The sequence below is a fragment of the Gorilla gorilla genome, chromosome 10 (genome assembly GCF_029281585.2).
Source record: "Gorilla gorilla gorilla isolate KB3781 chromosome 10, NHGRI_mGorGor1-v2.1_pri, whole genome shotgun sequence".
Lineage (NCBI taxonomy): Eukaryota > Metazoa > Chordata > Mammalia > Primates > Hominidae > Gorilla > Gorilla gorilla.
In genome coordinates, this window is record NC_073234.2 from 74,548,858 (window position 1) to 74,565,090 (window position 16,233).

The 16,233-nt window shown below is 37.6% G+C and overlaps 1 protein-coding gene across 2 annotated transcripts in view; it reads left to right on the top strand.

The window, feature by feature from the left end:
* ITPR2 (inositol 1,4,5-trisphosphate receptor type 2) overlaps window positions 1-16,233 on the top strand; it is a 499,301-nt gene that overhangs the window by 97,256 nt on the left and 385,812 nt on the right. Inside the window, exons 3-5 of one of the 2 annotated variants that reach the window (XM_031000671.3) lie at window positions 8,331-8,446; window positions 9,355-9,441; window positions 11,544-11,702. In XM_031000671.3, coding sequence (XP_030856531.1) covers window positions 8,331-8,446; window positions 9,355-9,441; window positions 11,544-11,702 — 362 coding nt within the window. Of the gene's footprint in view, window positions 1-8,330; window positions 8,447-9,354; window positions 9,442-11,543; window positions 11,703-12,755; window positions 12,813-16,233 lie in introns of those variants that run through there. The other variant, XM_055358014.1, reaches the window with a different exon arrangement.

Genomic DNA, 16,233 nt, shown 5'->3' on the forward strand with positions numbered 1-16,233 from the left:
AGCAGATTTCACTTACATCTAGTGTAGTGGCTTGCTCAATCAATGCTGAAATTCTAACCTTGACAAGAATATAAATTAGCATTAATGCATTTGAATTTTACTTTTCCTCCCCACTCCAAATTAGGCAAAGGATAAAGTTTCATTTGTTCTTGAGTGTTTACCTATTAGTGTATGAATCAGGCGATTAATCTCTTTGAGACTAAGATTTCATAATATTTTTATTTATGTTTTAGCATTTAATTATATATACACATAGTATATTTCCCATTGAAAACCACTCATTAGTTTCTTTTTAAGTATTATAACTGTGGCACATATGTATATGTATCTTGATAATATTTTTCTAGAGGTTGTGTTGTGTTGCAAGACTGTGGTAGGGATGAGAACTGAGGCATATGCATATTTCACTTTCTGGCCAGTGGTTTTCTTTTTTCTTTTCTTTTTCTTTTTCTTTTTTTTTTTTTGAGATGGAGTCTTGCTCTGTCACCTAGGCTGGAGTGCAGTGGCATGATCTTGGCTCACTGCAACATCTGCCTCCTGGTTTCAAACGATTCTTCTGCCTCAGCCTCTTGAGTGGCTGGGATTACAGGCACACGCCACTGTGCCTGGCTAATTTTTGTATTTTTAGTAGAGATGGGGTTTTGCCATGTTGGCCAGGCTGGTCTTGAACTCCTGACCCCAGCCTCCCAAAGTGCTGGGATTACAGGCATGAGCCACCGTGCCTGGCCTGGCCAGTGGTTTTCTTACCATCTGTATTTGCTAAATACATTAATAGATGCTTTAACAATTCATTCTTTAATTGACTAAAATCACATCTATTATGGGAAAGAGGCACTTAGTATTTGGTAATAAAAATGATAACTTTTTGAGGAGATCTTGCTGCGATGATCAAATCAAAGTTGGGGTGGAGAAGTCAGAAGGATGCTGTCTGAGGATATTTAGGGCTGTTAAGTAGAAGCCAGATTAGATTTGTTCTAAATGGCCTTGAGGTACATGTAGAATTACGAACAGCATTTAAACAGAGACAGATTATGCCTCAACATGACAACCTGCTCCCAGTGGCATCTCTGCATGGCTACAGTACACTACATTGGGTTCCGAGGATCTTGGTTCATATTTCATCTCAATTCCTCATGAAGAAAAGTCTCAGTTTCCTTCTCTGTAACATGGAGAAAATAACCCTGGCTAACTCTTGAGAGTCTTGTGAAGATCCAGTGATCTTTATTATCAGTGTGTAGTGCTATTTATAGTTTACAAAGCACTCCATGGTAGTAAACTGTATTGAACAAACCAAGTGTGGCATTGGTGTCCCTACCACTAAGAGGTCAGGCAGTCACTTGTCAGGGCATTCAAGCATCCTATGTGTGGTTGAACTTCTTCATATTTATAATATTCTAATCTAGAAATACTATCCTGAAGGATCTAGGGAATTCACTTTTTGAGTTTTTGCTTCTTTGCTTCAAGGAAGGGAAAGATTGGATTTTATCTGAGGCTTCTTTGAGTGCTAACATTTTATCAGTCTACAAGCCTGTAATGACAAAATGCCATTTCTCTTCCTCTTTCGTAGTATAATAATTGACTTTCAGCTAGAGGAAGTTACACTGCGATCTTCGTGGTTGCTAACCCATGTGTTGTGATTAATTTTCATGTTTGCTAACACATGCAATACATTTCCCTGAGCCTTCATAGCATTCTAGAGGACACTTTCCCTCTTAGATCCTCTCTTTACAGTTGCCTTAGGCAAGGCAGGTGGGGGGATAGATGTTTGGTTTGAAATTTGTGTTCTTAAAACACATTCCTTTTTAAAACTTCTAAAAATAAAGAGTTTTATACAAACACTGTATTTCAGGATGCATTTCTTACGGAAACTGAAAAACGAAAACAACCTAGAGTTGTATTTTCAGCTAATGAATGCATTCCTCTCCCTGCATCAACTCTGAATTCTATTATTTTTAATTTTTTAAAATTTGTATTTTGTAAGAGACAAGGTCTTGCTTTGTCCTCCAGGCTGGAGTGCAGTGGTGTGATCATAGCTCATTGCAGCCTTGAACTCCTAGGCTCAAGTGATCCTCTTGTCTCAGCTTCCCCAGTAGCTCGGACTACAGGCACGCACCACTGCCCCCAGCTGATTTTTTAAAAAAAATTTTTCGTAGAGACAGGGTCTCAATTTGTTGCCCAGGCTGGCCTTGAACTCTTGGCTTCAAGCAATCCCCCTTTATCAGCCTCCCAGAGTGCTGGGATTATAGGCATGAGCCACTGTGTCTGACCTGAATTCTAATTTCTAGTGGCTAATGGCCCTTTGTCTGCCTGCCCCTTATCCTAAGGAGAGTTTCTTATTTAACCACTTTCCATTTTATCATTGGGAAGGTTCTAGCTTGCTCTTCTGTTTCAGAGACCATTGTCTTCATTGAACTCTTCTGGATCCACTTTGTGTCATAAAGAGAGAAACAAAAGTCCCCGAGGCTTTCCCTCCCCACCTTTCTCCACGTGGGGAGAATAAAGCCCTTGGTAACCATGTTCCCTATGGTTATGAGGTGTTTTTTACAGGCTACCATGAAAGAGCCATTTGTTGAATGCCTGCCTTGTGACAGGCACTTGCCTCATTTAAATCTTAAGACATCTTTAGGAGGAAGGAGAAATGAAAAACCAAATTTTCTTTCCACCATTGCCAAAGGATACTGCTGGCCAAGACATAGCTTGAACTTTACATATGATAGCCCTGAATAGAGTCCTAAAGTCAGTTTCTGGGGTTCAGGAGTGGCCTCCTGATACAAATATTATAGAAAGTACCTCCACAGGTTCAAAGCAAAACATTTCAAAACTATTTATACAGGTATTGTAAGTGGAGGTTTAGACTGATTTCCTGCCAGATTTCCATGGAATCATGTGCGAAGGTTGGCTCTTTGACTTACAGTGTTAACGTGCTATGGATTACGTGCTCCATACCATTTGAATGGCTTTCGTATTTCTTCCCTCTGCTAGCATTTGTAAGTAAGCAGGCTAAAATGCCACCAATGCTATCAGTTTAAAATGAACACTTCTGAGTGGCTTAATTTCCTTCCATAACTGTTCAAAAAATAAATAAATAAAAGTTGTAATTCTAAGCCATTGTTCTTATAATATTGTCTGACTGAACATATGTCTGGTTGGATTACTAACATTTCCTGAACTTCTGTAATTCTGCAAATTGTTGGCTTCAGGTCTTAAGGTTAAGCTTTTAAAAAAATTAAACAAAAATAACTTCCTTTTATTTGTGCTGTTGATGCTCACTCTATGAGATAAACCTTTCCTTTTTTTATTCCTTGAGTCTTGAAATGTTGAAGAGATTGTTGTTAGAATTAAAAAATGACACTGAGTCAATTTCTGATTGAACTCCATAAAACATTTTTCTTAACAGTATTACATCTCTACAGATCAAGGAATACTAGAGAGTTTAGAAGCAGGATGAGGGGGGCAGGTGAGACCGGGTTGCTCTGAAATAGCTGTAATCCTGCACACTGAAAAAAAGTAGGCTTGTCAAAGGCTTCGCCCTTACTGATGTTAGTGATGGCATCTGCATTTCTAAAAAGATATTACATGGTAATGAAGATCTAATCGTCTTCTTACTGTCATTTTGTTCCAAGGAATTTGAGAAGTGTATACAAAGACACATCGTGGCATCTTAAACCAAAGGGGTGGACACCTTGTCATTAACTGGGCACTCTTGGTGTGTGTTCAAGTTTCATCTGAGAACTTTTCTTTTCTTTTTCTTTCTTTTTTCTTTTTTTTTTTTTTTTTTTGAGACAGAGTCTTGCTCTGTCACCCAGGCTGGAGTGCAGTGGCACAATCTTGGCTCACTGCAAGCTCTGCCTCCCGGGTTCACGCCATTCTCCTGCCTCAGCCTCCCAAGTAGCTGGGACCACAGGCGCCCACCACCACGCCCGGCTAATTTTTTGTAGTTTTAGTAGAGACGGGGTTTCACCGTGTTAGCCAGGATGGTCTCGATCTCCTGACCTTGTGATCCGCCCGCCTCGGCCTCCCAAAGTGCTGGGATTACAGGCGTGAGCCACCGCGCCCGGCCCTTTTTTTTTTTTTTTTGGTTTATTTCAGCTTCCCAGTTGCATGCCTAACCTCTCTCTCCCCTTTTTAAAAAACTTTTATTTTAACTTCAGGGTTATAAGTGCAGTTTTGTTCCATAGGTAAACTTGTGTCATGGGGGTTTGTTGTACAGATTATTTCATCACCCAAGTTTAAGCCTTGTACTCATTAGTTATTTTTCTCGATCCTCTCCCTCCTCTCATCCTCCACCCTCCAAAAGGCTCCAGTGTGTGTTGTTCCCCTCTATGTGTCCATGTGTTCTCATCTTTTAGCTCCCACTTATAAGTGGGGGCTAAATATAACTTATTTGATTTTCTTTTCCTGCACTAACTTGCTAGGGATAATGGCCTCCAGCTCCATTCATGTCCTTGCAAAAGACATGATCTCATTCTTTTTTAGGGCTGCATAGTATTCCATGGTGTATATGTACCATGTTTTCTTTATCCAGTCTATGATTGATGGGCATTTAGGTTGATTCCATGTCTTTGCTATTGTGAATAGTGCTGCAGTGAATGTATGTGTGCATGTGTCTTCATAACAGAATGATTTATATTCCTTTGGGCATATACCCAGTAATGAAATTGCTGGGTCTGATGGCATTTCTGTCTTTTGGCCTTTGAGAAATTGTCTTCCACAATGACTGGACTATTTTACACTCCCACCAACAGTGTAGAAGTGTTAATTTTTCTTCATAACCTCACTAGCATCTGTTATTTTTGACTCTTTAGTAGTAGCCATTCTGACTGATGTGAGATAGTATCTCATTGTGGTTTTGATTTGCATTTCTCTAATGATCAGTGATGCTGAGCTTTTTTTTCATGTGATTGTTGGCCGCATGTATGTTTTCTTTTGAAAAGTGTCTGTTCATGTTGTTTGCTCACTTTTTAATGGGGTTGTTTATTTTTTACTTGTAAATTTGTTTAAGTTCCAAAAGCAATTGCAACAAAAGCAAAAATTGACAACTGGGATCTAATTAAACTGAAGAGCTTCTGCACAGCAGAAGAAGCTGTCAACAAAGTAAACAGACAACCTACAGAATGGGAGAAAATTTTTGCAAACTATGCATCCAACAAAGGTCTAATATCCAGTATGTATAAGGAACTTAAACTACTTTTCATTACTCTTTGCTGAGAGCTCTGTAAGGATTTAGTCATCTCTTCATCTTAGTGAGGCTATTGCTGAAAGAATGAAGCAATATCAATAATAATGCCTTACATTTATAATAGGACTTTAAAGTTGACAAAGAACTTTCACACAGATTTTCTTTTTGCTCATCTCAGCAACCCTGTGAATTAGGTGTGGCAGGTATTAGCACTTTTATTATGCAGTAAATTTAGAATCTGACAAAATGTGTGACCAGCCCAAGAACAGTAGATTTTTAAAAATGTGTTCTAAAGGAGGCAGAGAGAGAATTAAGCACGCACACACCCTACTGCCACCAATGAAAGCTTTTTAACAGAAGTCTGTGTGTGCCCCACCTTCTCTCCTATTATCCAGAGCAGTCCTGCAAGATTAGTTCCCATGCAGAAACAGATCAATTATTTACTGTAATATAAAATGAGATGTCCCCTGTGGGAGGCTGCTGAGAGGGACTGTAAAACTAAGGCCCTGAAATGGAAAGGGCTTTTGAAACCTAAGACTTTGTACTTCAGATAGAGTGGGTGGAAGCTTGTTCATTTGGCTATTTTCACTTACCCCTCCTTGACCTTTTCCCGCCCCCACATCTAGTCGATTATTAAGCCTCTGGTTCGGCTGCTTTATTTTACATCTACAGCTACCCAAAACTACCGTAGGGCCCCAGTTCCATCCCTACTGTCTTTTCACAACAGCAGTGGGTTTCGGGGATGGCCTTCCTGCCCCTTGCTCATGCCATCTTTCACATGCCCTAAGAGCTTAAAAGTCTGTAAGAGTTCAGCGTTTTCCATGGGTATAGTCCATCCTCCTTAGCCTAGAACATAACACTGTAGATCTTGACCTCAGCCTACCATTCCATTTTTATTTTGCCGCTTCAGTGGTGGTTTTCCTGAATGGTTAGGGGTCCCTTAGCATTCTTCGCTGCCTTCATACCAGCCACTGGCTCTGTTTGGAACGCCCCTCCCCTTAGCATGGGAGCCCTCTTGCCCCTGTGCTGAATGAGTATTGGTTCTTTAAAATTTGGCTGTGTTTTCTCCTTTCTTCTCCGTTGGGAAGTCTTTTCTGACCTCAGTTGCCTGTGAAATTGGCCACGTGCATCATTGTGGCTCTTAGCATCTCCTCCAGAGCTCCCTTGTGAAGCTTCAAGTAGACCGTGAGCTTTCTGAGGACAGGGTCTGAGGCTTAACCCCTGTTGCTGCAGGGCATGACCCCCTGTAGGGGGATTACAGTAAACACAGCTTGGCTGAAAGTTTGGCTTCACTTCACAGTGACCTCAGCCACCACTCAGGAGCATTTGGCTGGCAGCCAGTTTGCTGACTCCCCGAAGATATCGCTAATTAGGAGTGCTATTGAGGTGGTCTGGGATTTACAAAAATATTTTTCTGTTAAAGGATCATTTCCAATTGACCTTAATTAGGAATCTGTAATAATGAAGAGAAACACAATTTTTTCTCTTTCCTTTTTATACATGAAGAAAGTCAGAAGCATAAATTCCAGATTATGGAGTTCAGTTCCCCTTGATCATGGATTTGTGCTTTTGCTGAGTGCAGACAGTGTAGAGTTTTGCCACTTGCCTAATACAGGATAGTCAAAAGAGTCTGCTGTATTAAATTGGGAGCACTCTTATGGAAATATTTGTAAACAACCTGTGGATTTGTGCTTCAAGAAATTTGTAAAATTCTCTTTGTAGTTGCTAAGATACAGGAAATAACTTTTAGGGCTAGTATGATACACTGCCAAGGAAAACATTTTCCAGGCTGTCCGTCTTTGGTCACGCACGTGCTAGGTGTTGATTCCTGTATCATACTGTAATTGTGGTGGCCTCTAAGCCTACTTTTAGCAGTTTGAAGGTATCTGTTTTCTACTACCTATGAGATATTTACTTATCCATATCAGTATCCTTTAAACTAGAAATTAAGATTAGTTTACTATTACCTTGTCTGTATATGGGGGGTGGGGCAATCACATGGGGAATATGTGTTCGTATAGAAAAAAATCATCATTGTCTTGTTTTTCCTACATTCCTTACAAATTTTACAGCCATATTTCTTGATCATTTATGCCATAAGAACCATGAAAAAGGGATATTTGAAAAGGTATCATCTTTTTAAATACCATTAATTTTAAGGAAAATAGTGGAACAAGCATATTATATAATGTAGTCAATAATGTGGCTAAAGTGGATATTTGAGTTGACTGAATTTTATTTTTGTGATAGTTATTTGTCGAATGAGAATGACTCTAAATATCAACACATCAGTCAAAATAAAGTAAATTTGTTATGTTGAACTCACAGTTTTTTATGAGAAAAATGAAAATAAGGTTTGAATTTTCTGTATTACTACTCTTTTATGATAGAATACTGAGAATTTACCTTTATTCTAGATTGTAATCTATTCCACAAGCATACAAAATCATTAGCATGTGGCGAAACTGTTGAGTTCTTCCATTCTCCTCATTGAAAATAAAACGTATATTTTGCTTCTTGACTTAGAGATATCACAACTATCATATTCCTCTATGGTTTTCTATCTTGATGTTTAGCAATAGAGTCAGGACTGTAATCTTGGTTTAGGTGTTTTGTTTTGCTTTATGTTTCCATCATATCATATTGTCTTTCAGATTTTCACATCATATTCACCCAGGTATTTGGAAACTTGGGGAGTGGATGACTCTAATGGTCAGCTGGGATCTACTTCCTGGATCACTTTGGCTGTCAAATATACACAGCACCAATGTGTATTAATTGTGCAAAGTCAGATAAGGCAGTGAAAGTCACTAATCTCATTCTATTTGCTTTCTAAGACCAGGTGCCCCATTATAATTAATCCATGCCTTATAATACCACAATTACATGGGTTTGATTTCTTTATACACTGGCTATCGTAGTCTTTAAAAAACTTAAATTAATGAAGAAGGGGATATTTTAACTGAATCTAGAAAATTATTTGAAAAGGATGTTATAGAGTGAATGGAGAGTTGGCTGGAGGACGGACTATATGACTTTTAACTGTTCTGTATAATCAGGGATTCCAAGATTCAAAAACTGAGCTATAAGGGAAATCTAAGAAATGCTGGTAGCCTTAGTTACAGTGTTGTTGTATGTTGGTTTGTCACAGACTGCCTTTTCAAGGTGTGCCCTATGAACAGATATTCTGCCCAGAAGCAATATTGGAAAGCAAAGCAAGCCAAACAAGGGAACCACACCGAGGCAGCCTTGCTGAAGAAACTACAGGTAAGGACCAGGATTCCAGTTGTCTGGCTTAGGCTAACCAAGTACAGCAATAATAAAAGATGTATTTAGAGCATTCTAGCTTTGTCCTTTCACCCAATACGCAGAGATTTAGAATACATATAGCAACACATTGAAAGTAGAAGGGCTTTTCAAGTAATAGGGTGTGACCATCTATTTCCCGGCATGTAGGTAGCACATTACTGCTGCTGTGTTTTAGGGTGTGCTAGACTAATTCAAAGCTTCCCATCAAAATGAAAACCAATTCAGAATCTCTGTAAGAATATTAAATCCAGTTATATTTTACTTGACATAATCCTTGATATTTTTCCTGAAAGAAACTATGGAGAAAAATAATTGAAAGACCATTGTTTATGGTTTGTCTGAGTGTAAATTCGATAGAACTTAATTTTGCCTCATTAAAATTCCTGGTACTTTCAGAATTAAGAACTTTAATTTTTGAGACTTTGGAAATTCTACTATTATCCTGGTTGGTTTTTCTAGCAATATACCTTCTTAAAGTAATTTTATAAGAACAAAGAGCATAGTACTTTTCTGAAATGGCCAACATAAAAATGGCCCAAGACATGTTGGAGGGCATTTCAGCATACATTGACAAATCATCACACTATATTATAATCATTTATTTAATTACTGCTCCCTTTGGAGAGTCATCCACTCCCCAAGTTTCCAAATACTTGGGTGAGTATGACGTGAAAATCTGAAAGACAATATGATATGATGGAAACATAAAGCAAAGCAAAACACCTAAACCAAGATTACAGTCCTGACTCTACTACTAGCCTATTTTATTCCTGGCTATAGTCTTGTTCCTAAAAAAAATTTCTTTGTCAATTATTACACTCTGTTTACTATATTTCTACACTGAATATTTGATAATCATCTTATAGCATGCTGCAGAACTGGAACAAAAACAAAATGAATCAGAGAATAAGAAACTGTTGGGAGAAATTGTGAAATACAGTAATGTTATACAAGTAAGTATTTTCTCTTAAACGAGGTGAGTATTTTATGTGGAGTTTGTCAGTAAGTTGGCAGGAAAGCCAAACTGCATTAAAATTTTGAGATACAGGAAGTTTGTTCTTTGATGGGAATTATCGATGTTGTGACGTATTGTGATGTATTCAGTTGATATGTGCTGCACTATTCTGTATGTTTAAGAATAAATCTGATTTTACACATAAAGAAGTGATCTTATCTGGATGTATACACAAGTGATTACATCAAAAAGAAGAGGGTCAGGAAACAATTTCTAAAGGCCTGTTCTGAAATAGTCCTTTAGATTAATGGGACTGTGTTTAACATACGGAGCTCAGCTTTTCATTTTGTGAAGAGAGAAAAGTTTTCACTTTCAGTTGGAAGTCATCCTTGAATTGTTATTAGAAGGTCTTCTATTTCTATTAGTATGCACACTCTGTTTTATCTCAGCTGCATTCCTTTCCTGTGTTTCACTTAGATCTTTTTAGCTTCTTACTTGGTTATTTGTTAATATATGCCCCACCTTTTTCAAAAAAGAATGTAAGGCACTTTCCAAAATACAGAGCTACATAGTGAGATAAAATACAAATAAATAAAGCAATTGGTCACAGGGAAAATCATGGTTGGATGAATAAATTGAAATCAGGGGTAAGGCATGTTTATAAAAACCATGTTGTAAAGTCTGGTAAATTTTGACTTGAAGGCTTTTTCTTGCCCTCTTAGCCATAGGGAAGCATAGTCTGTTACATCATTGGCTAGGAGATCCGCAGCACAGAGCCAAATCAGAGGTCTAGAAGCACAACTGTTCCCAGGAATAGGACCAGGGAAGTGTTTCTTCTATGTGTGCTCATAAAGAGGACACTGTGTAATATAGTAAACAATAGCCTTGACAGCTTCCTTACAGTAAATGCTACAATGAGGCATTTCATAGAGCTGTTTTTTAAAATAATATCCCTGATATTTTGTTATTGGCCAATGGCAAAATGCCAGAACACAGGGCAGTCAAAGCAGTGCACTGTTGGGATAAGATGAGAGAAGCTGGGTCGGCAGCTCCCTGAATGTATGACTTAATCGAATGATGGATAATGTGAAACCTGCAACCTGAGTGGGCTGGATGTCCCTGGGGCAATCCTTCATAAATAGAGTTTCTCTTAACCAAGTTTCGGTTAAATGTCAGCAAGTGGAACTTACGTTTCTTGTCAAGTACCCGAAGCGCAGGTGTTAGCTTGGTCAGTGAGGGGCTGAGCCATGTTCTTGAACATGGTGGATCCCAAAGTCCAGCCCATGAGGGTTTCCATTGCTTTGTGGTAACATAAGGACCCAAGAGTATGATAATGAGCATTTTAAAATGCTGATTTTTTTTCAATTAAAGAACCGTACTTTATTTTGAGATAATTTCTTACTTATATTGTGAGTACTAAAATGACCATTGTTTTTTGAAATGATTGTAATAATAGATGGAAAGGTTATTTTGTTTTGGTTTTGCTACTCAGTAGAATCATGTTTTTGTAAGATTTTGTTCACAAAGTCCAAAAAAATCTGAGAAGTGATGCTTTTACACTCATCTGGGAGGGGGTAGGGTCAGCATCCCCTGGCAGAAGGTGTAGAAGCCTATTTAGGATGAGCAGCTGCCTCCTTACAGAGGAAGAATCAGGGCTGACTGTGGGCAGGGCTGGTTAATAATAGTAAGTGGGTTGGTGCATTATTTGAGTTTCTTGGCCTTTCTTTAGTATATTCTGTTTTTGTGGCTGTGCAGGCATTGAGAAAGGATGTGGTTTTGGGGAAACTCAAGGTCTCCTTTGGAAAACCTAGTTTTAGCCATTATTTATCAGTAGATGAAAATCACTCGGAGGGGTCCCCTGTTTTTTTTTTCCCTATTATGCCGACTTCATTATGAAGCAGAATTGGGGTGAAGGGGAGGAAGAACCCAAAGAAAGTCAAGTAGGAAAGATGGTGAGTGTGGAGGCTGAAAATACTCCTTTGTTTAATTTTCATCTCAAGCCATGTTAGATGAATATATGATACATGTATAAAACATATGAATGTAATTAACAGAGGAGAACAAAGAATAAAGGTGGTAATCTATGTCTTTTCCCTATAGCTACTGCATATAAAAAGCAACAAATATCTTACTGTCAACAAGAGATTACCTGCTTTACTGGAGAAGAATGCCATGCGTGTGTCCTTGGATGCTGCAGGAAATGAAGGGTCTTGGTTTTATATTCATCCGTTCTGGAAACTGAGAAGCGAGGGTGACAATGTATGTAATATACAATTAAGAGGGAAATAGTGGGTTCATAAAGAAAATAATTCCTAATAAGTAAGATAATCCAGAAAGTACAAAAAAGAAAATATAGTTTTTACTCAATACCTTGTTTTTATGTTAGTATCTACTAGGTTAAACATGTTTATTTATAGTACAAATTGTGCTCAGAAGTCATAAGACAAAGTTCAGATTAATTTAAAATCTTCCAGCTAGAATTTGTGTGAAAGAACTTGAGCAACCTTAATATTGGCTGAGACTTTTAAAAGAGAAGGAGAATTTACTTTTTTGCCTAATTAGGAGGAAGCTTGGTCATAAGGAAAAAGAGCTGTGTTTAGGAAATAGTGTGTGCCCTTTGAATTAATGGAGTGACACCGTGAATCATGACAGGATTCCATTTACTGGCTCTATGCCAGCTGCTGACAGTCTATAAGTCTTAATAGAGATGGAGTAGAGGAGCTGAAGGTTGGCATCTGCTCATTGATGACAACTATGTTTACAATATGTTGTGGACTAGTTGGGGCACTGAGGCAGGAGAATCACTTGAGCCCACGGGTTCAAGACCAGCCTGGGCAACATAGCAAGACCTTGTTTCTAAAAAAAAATTTTTTTTAATGTTGTGGAATATGTGTGTATTGCACGTAAATTTTAGTAGTTGCTAAAATATTTTCTGCTACTTTATAAAAGAGAGAATAAATTATGAGAAATAGTCAATAGGATCTAGAGTGTGATATTTTTGCATGTAATAAATAAAATACAGCGTGATAGTCCTTAGCACATGGACGATGCTCAGGAAATGCTGCCAGACACTGAGCGCTGAATAAGTTTCATAAATACCTGCAAGTATTGCATCAGGGGATCAATATTAAGATTTAAAAAAATTAACATGAATTTGAAGCAATATAAAAGTATAATTATTCTGAGAGAGTTTTTTCAGTTGAAACTTTGATTACATTTTAAATGTGTTTTGGATATTTCTTGTCTTAGGAATGTCTTTATCGTAAATCTGATTTTTCCAGTGAATTTTAAAATACAAATTCAATTCCACAGGATGCAAGCTTCTGGATTTAATTTGGTTAATAAATTATCTGGTGATATCTTCCTTTGGTAAGGTTTGGTAGAAGCATGGCATGCAGGAATGTGATGCACTTTAAGTCTTGTGTTGGTTGGATTTCTTAAAAAAAAAAATCCTACTTTTTTTTCTTTTGACATCAGGTGATGTGTGCTGTGAGCATGATACACATTTTAGTTTCATTAAATAGTTCATTACAATCAACTCTCAATTATTCAGGTACTGATTGTGTAGTTTATGAACAACCTGTGCCTTTGAGGCCCTTTCTTGCAATGCTTGTTCCCATCCCCAGCCCTCCACTGAATAGTATCCCTGTCTACAGGAGGTCCATGAAAATTAAATATGAAAACAAACAAAACCTGAGCTCAAGCTTGGAAGGAATGCGATGAAATAATTGAATGAATTGGAGTTTTTAAATTAGCCGTGGATTATATTAATTCATCCTATCTGCTTATTTATTCATTTTATCTATTCTTTTCCTTGCTGCTTTTACACAGTCAACAGAGAGTTGAATGTAATGAACTATTTCAAATAATTAGTTGTACTGGAAAACCAAAACAAAACAGAACCTACCACCCAAACACTCAATCTTGGTGAAAATGGACAATGTAATTGTTAAGTGCAATACAGGAGTTCTCCTTATCTGGATGTGCTTCAGAAAGCATGGCTGAAACAACCTTCCACACTGCTTTTTGCTGAAACAGCTCACTGTTTTTGTTTGCCACTGTGTAGCTTTTGTGTGTAATTAAGGTTGCTGAAAGCATAAGCACACGCACAACCCTATATTGGTCACATAAATAATTGTATTGTAATACTCATTTTTTTCCCTAAAATAGGTAGCGTATTTCTAAAATATAAACTGACTGTGTGGAAGGCAATTGGAAATACGGTCACTTCATAACCAGTGGTTCAACTACTTCTGATTTTCTTTAAAAACACATTAATTAGAAAAAGGAAATTGCAATGTTTAGAGGACTTTTAAAATGATATTTTACTATTTAACAATAGATGAGGTTTTAAGATGATATTTTAAGATAAGGTTTTAACATCCAACAAGATGTTCTGTGACCCAAATGAAATGCAATAAATAGGCTGATGATAGTCTGGGAGAAAGGAAACCCTATCTTCAAAAGGTAATAGTTCCTATTACTTAAGGGCAACTTTATGATATAGCTTATGGAATTGTGGGATGGATGGTTTTGGGGAAAAAATAGACTCATGGATCCCTGTACTTTCAGCTGTATACAAAGCCCTTGGTTGCAGTTGAACTGCAAAGTCACTAGGGACAGCTATGAGCAGAGAACATAAATATTTCATTTTTCTTTCTTTATTTTTTTATTTTTATGTATCTTCCCATGGTTGAATAGTTAATTTTTCATTTTCAATTTTCATCTAAGAAAACTTGGGTTCTTTACTTTTATGGTAGATTTTAAAAGGGAATAAAGGTCAGATATTCTTTAAATGAAGAGAAAATTTTAACTCTTGAAAAAAGAAACTCTTCAAATAGCAAGTAGACTTTGCATTTTAGAAAAAGTGTGTGCCCACCAGGGACTGTTGTGGGGTGGGGAGAGGGGGGAGGGATAGCATTAGGAGATATACCTAATGCTAAATGACGAGTTAATGGGTGCAGCACACCAACATGACACATGTATACATATGTAACAAACCTGCACGTTGTGCACATGTACCCTAAAACTTAAAGTGTAATTAAAAAAAAGTGTTGAATTTCTAGCCGCGGTGGAACTAGAACCCTGGCGTTTAGATTCCTATTGTGATGTTCTGTTCACCATACCAGGTGCCACTTCAAAAGAAGGGTAGCTGCTAGTGATGTTATATCCCTCTTTATTTTCGGTGAAATCTCAGCTTGAATCTTACATGGCTCTTACATAGAATCAACAGAAGTGCTTTTGGATTTGCAATTTATAAAAAACATGTTTGTGTACTAGAGTGAATGTGATGGCTGATCCTAGGATGTGGCAGAAAATGACTTCACCCTCAAGTTCTATATTAAATACATAGCTTCTCAGAAAGCACCTGACTCCATCTGTGAATCACGTCCTGAGCTTCACTATTTTGAAAATATTACCATATTTCATATTTGCTAAGTTATCTAATTAGGTATGAATTCTGTGAGAATAGGGACTATTTCTTAGACCTTTTTGTTTTCTCCCTGGAACTTCTTAATATTCTTTTTATTTCACATGATTGGTAGTTTATCCATTTCACTTGCAAGTTTTATTCAGCTTGGTTAGGCAAGGTAATCATTGTCAAGAATAAGAATGATGACCTGAAAATTACTGAATTAATGTTAGATTCTACTTATGAATACCATTTTTTATGAACCACTGGAAGCTGTTTCACAGATACCAAGGAACATTTTGGCTATATGATTGGTCTCTTAATATATACAATGTTAGGCTGGGCACAGTGGTTCACGCCTATGTAATCCTTTGGGAGGCTGAGGCAGGTGAATCACCTGAGGTTAGGAGTTCAAAACCAGCCTGACCAACATAGTGAAACCCCATATCTACTAAAAATACAAAAATTAGCTGGGTGTGATGGTGCACGCCTGTAATCCCAGCTACTCGGGAGGCTGAGGCAAGAGAATCGCTTGAACCTGGGAAGCAGAGCTTGCAGTGAGTTGAGATTGTGCCACTGTACTCCAGCCTGGGTGACAGAGCGAGACCCCATCTCAAAAAACAGAAAAAACTATATATATACACACACACACACACATATATATACTATATATATGCACATATTTGTATATATTATATATTTAAGTCTATATATATATTTAAAACCATATATATATACAGTTTTATGGGTGGTGTTTTGAAGTAAATATACGGATTGACCCAAAGCTTACAAACAACTATAGTAAAATAGCAAGACTTAGAGCAGCGAATGTAGGTGCAACCAAAAGTATTCTTGAATTGGAAGGACATAGTTAAAATATGTCATTATATTTAGTAACTTATTGGCTAGGATTTATATGGCACAGATGAGAATCAAATAGTAAACCAAATCCAATTGTTCTTTAAGAAATTGGAAGTTGAGAACACATGGACACAGAGAGGGGAACAACACACACCAGGGCCTGTCAGGGGGTAGGGGGTGAGGGGAGGGAACTTAGAGGACGGGTCAATAGGTGCAGTAAGCCATCAGGGCACATGTATACCTATGTAACAAACCTGCACGTTCTGCACATGTATTCTGTTTTGTTTTTTGTTTTTGTTTTTGTTTTTTAGAAGAAATAAAGAAAAAAATGTAATTGGAAGAACAGATGCAGCACTGGCAAAATGTGGCATCAAGCTCCCGGTACTTTAGAGTATGGATGATGACTCAGGCCTCTACATGGCTCTGTGACTTGGAGCTGCCTTGGTGTCATGTGCAACAGCACGTGTTTTCCTAGGGAGAATGGGGATTGGGAATATGCTTATGTCATGTTGACTT